This window comes from Neopelma chrysocephalum, unplaced genomic scaffold (assembly GCF_003984885.1).
Source record: "Neopelma chrysocephalum unplaced genomic scaffold, ASM398488v2 Primary Assembly neopelma1_94830, whole genome shotgun sequence".
Taxonomy (NCBI): Eukaryota; Metazoa; Chordata; class Aves; order Passeriformes; family Pipridae; genus Neopelma; species Neopelma chrysocephalum.
Genome location: NW_020923535.1, coordinates 171 through 3,452, shown reverse-complemented (window position 1 = coordinate 3,452; position 3,282 = coordinate 171). Strand labels below are relative to the sequence as shown.

At 59.1% G+C, this 3,282-nt stretch overlaps 1 protein-coding gene across 1 annotated transcript in view; it reads left to right on the top strand.

The window, feature by feature from the left end:
• Nucleotides 1-5: 5 nt before the first annotated feature.
• Nucleotides 6-3,282, top strand: part of LOC113980617 (histone-lysine N-methyltransferase SUV39H1-like) — a gene marked incomplete at both ends in the record, with an annotated part of 3,441 nt that continues 164 nt past the window's right edge. Inside the window, 5 exon segments of the mRNA XM_027707838.1 lie at nt 6-143; nt 461-790; nt 2,216-2,548; nt 3,225-3,268; nt 3,270-3,282. The exon segment at nt 3,270-3,282 is cut by the window's right edge and continues 164 nt beyond it. Of these exon segments, the coding sequence (XP_027563639.1) occupies nt 6-143; nt 461-790; nt 2,216-2,548; nt 3,225-3,268; nt 3,270-3,282 (858 nt within the window).

The following is a 3,282-nucleotide window of genomic DNA, read 5'->3' as shown; positions in this document are numbered from 1 at the left end:
GCCGGGTGTGCTGCCTGTCCCCCTGGGCTCAGCTGCAGGACCTGTGCCGCCTGCAGCGGGTGCGGTGCCGGGCCCTGGGCGTCACCCGCCGCAACCTGGCCGACTTCGAGGTGGAGCTGCTGTGCAACTACCGCCGAGTCAGGGTGAGAGCGGGCACGGGACCCCCGCCCCGGGCACCCCGGGACCCCCACAGCAGGCACTGAGATGGGGTGGGACCCCCAGGACCCTCACAGTGGGCACTGAGATGGGGTGGGACCCCCGGGACCCCCTGAGCCCCTGAGGACATGGGGAGCCCCCAGATCCCTCAGACTCTCCCTGACCCCCCATAACCCCTGTTTCCCCCCCCCAGGACGAGGAGTGGTACCTGGTGAAGTGGGGGCTTACCCTGACTGTGCCAACACCTGGGGACACCCCAGGACCCCCCAGACCCCCTCTAACCCCCCCATTTCCCCCCCCCCAGGACGAGGAGTGGTACCTGGTGAAGTGGCGGGGTTACCCGGCCTCGGCCAGCACGTGGGAGCCGCGGCGGAACCTGCGCTGCCGGGGGCTGCTGCGGCAGCTCCACGCCGACCTGGCGCGGGCCCCGGGGGGGCCGGTGCGGGCGGGTCCCCGGGGGCTGCCCCCCCGGGCCCTGCGGTTCCTGGCGCGCAAGGCGGAGCAGCGGCGGGAGCTGCGGCGCTGGGAGAGCGCCCTGAACCGGCGGCGAGGGCACCGCGGGCGCATCGCCGTCGAGAACGACGTCGACCTGCACGGGCCACCCCAGGACTTCGTCTACGGAAACGAGTACAAGGTGGGGGGGGGGAATTGAGGGGGATGAGGGGGGCTTTGGGGAGCCCTGGAGGGAGCTGTGGAGAGCTGGAGGGTCCTACAGAGCCCTAGAGAGACCCACGAAGAGCTGGAGGGAGCTGTGGAGAGCTGGAGGGTCCTATAGAGACCTATGGAGAGCTAGAGGGTCCTACAGAGCCCTATAGAGACCTATGGAGAGCTGGAGGGAGCTGTGGAGAGCTAGAGGGCCCTATAGAGACCTATGGAGAGCTGGAGGGAGCTATGGAGAGCTGGAGGGTCCTAGAGAGACCTATGGAGAGCTGGAGGGAGCTGTGGAGATCTAGAGGGTTCTACGGAGCCCTATAGAGACCTATGGAGAGCTGGAGGGACCTACGGAGAGTTGGATGGACCCACAGAGCCCTAGAGAGACCTACAGAGAGCTGGAGGGCCCTATAGAGACCTACAGAGAGCCCTGTAGAGACCTACAGAGCCCTGGAGGGACCTACAGAGCCCTATAGAGACCTAGAGAACCCTGGCGAGCCCTGCAGACCCCTATAGAGCCCCAGTGGATCACATCAGCCCCCTCTAGGGTCCTACAGCCCCCTCTGGGGTCGTGCAGAGAGAGCCCTGCAGAGGCTGGTAGGGAAGGTGTTTCCCACCCCAGGTGGGCGCGGGGGTCTCAACAACCGCCCCTCCCTAATTCCTGAGGGACTTCCCTACGATTATATAGTACATATCGATCTATCTATCTATCTATCTATAAATATTTTACATCCTTTCCCCCCCAGGTGGGCGCGGGGGTGTCCCTGACCATCCCCTCCCTAATTCCCGAGGCACTTCCCTATGATTATATAGTATATATCTATATCTCTATGTATATTTATATATAGAAATGTAAAATATTTTATATTTCTGCCCTACCAATCCCCTTTTTTCCCCCCAAGGTGGGCGTGGGGGTGTCCCTGACCATCCCTCCCCTAATTCCTGAGGGACTTCCCTATGATTATATAGTATATATCAATACCTCTATCTATCTATCTATTTATCTATCTATCTATCTATCTATCTATCTATCTATCTCTCTATATAAATATTTTATATTCCCGCTCCTTTATATTTATAAAATATATAAATATTTTGTATTTCCCCCCCAGGTGGGCACGGGGGTGTCCCTGACCATCCCTCCCTAATTCCTGAGGCACTTCCCTATGATTATACAGTATCTATCTATCTATCTAGGTATATATATATCTATGTATAACTATAAAATATTTTCTATTCCTGGCACATAAATCCCCCTTTCCCCCCCAGGTGGGCGCGGGGGTGTCCCTGACCATCCCTTCCTTAATTCCTGAGGGACTTCTATCTATCTGTATCTATCTATAAATATTTTATATTCCCGCTCCTTTCTATTTATAAAATATATAGATATTTTATATTTCCCCCCCAGGTGGGCGCGGGGGTGTCCCTGACGCCGGTGGCCGTGGGCTGCGAGTGCCGGGACTGCCTGGCGGAGGCGGCGGCGGGCGGCGGGTGCTGCCCGGGGGCCTCCCACAACCGCTTCGCCTACAACGAGCTGGGGCAGGTGCGGATCCGCGCCGGGCTCCCCATCTACGAGTGCAACTCGCGCTGCCGCTGCGGCGCCGACTGCCCCAACCGCGTGGTGCAGCGCGGCATCCGCTACGACCTGTGCATCTTCCGCACCGCCGACGGCCGCGGCTGGGGAGTGCGCACCCTGCAGCGCATCCGAAAGAACTCCTTCGTCATGGAGTACGTGGGAGAGGTGAGATGGGATGGGACAGGTGTGACATGGGACAGGTGTGATACAGGTGTGGAACAGGTACAGGACAGGTGTGATACAGGTGTGACGGGGCTGGGCTGTGCGCACCCTGCAGCGCATCCGAAAGAACTCCTTTGTCATGGAGTACGTGGGAGAGGTGAGACACATGGGATACAGGTGTGAGACAGGTACAGGACAGGTGTGATACAGGTGTGACAGGGCTGGGGAGTGCGCACCCTGCAGCGCATCCGAAAGAACTCCTTCGCCATGGAGTACGTGGGAGAGGTGAGATGGGATGGGACAGGTGTGACATGGGACAGGTGTGACATGGGACAGGTGTGATACAGGTATGGGATAGGTGTGATACAGGTGTGACAGGGCTGGGCCGTGCGCACCCTGCAGCGCATCCGCAAGAACTCCTTCGTCATGGAGTACGTGGGAGAGGTGAGATGGGACAGGTGGGATATAGGTAAGGTTCAGGTGTGATCCAGGTGTGGGGGTACAAGTGTGACACAGGTGAGGTTCAGGTGTCACCCAGGTGTGGGGCTACAGGTGAGGTTCAGATGTGACCCAGGTGTGGGGGTACAGGTGTGACACAGGTGAGGTTCAGGTGAGGTTCAGGTGTCACCCAGATGAGGTTCAGGTGTGACCCAGGTGTGACCCAGGTGTGTTGTGTCAGATCATCACCTTGGAGGAGGCGGAGCGCCGGGGGCAGGTGTGGGGGTACAGGTGAGGTT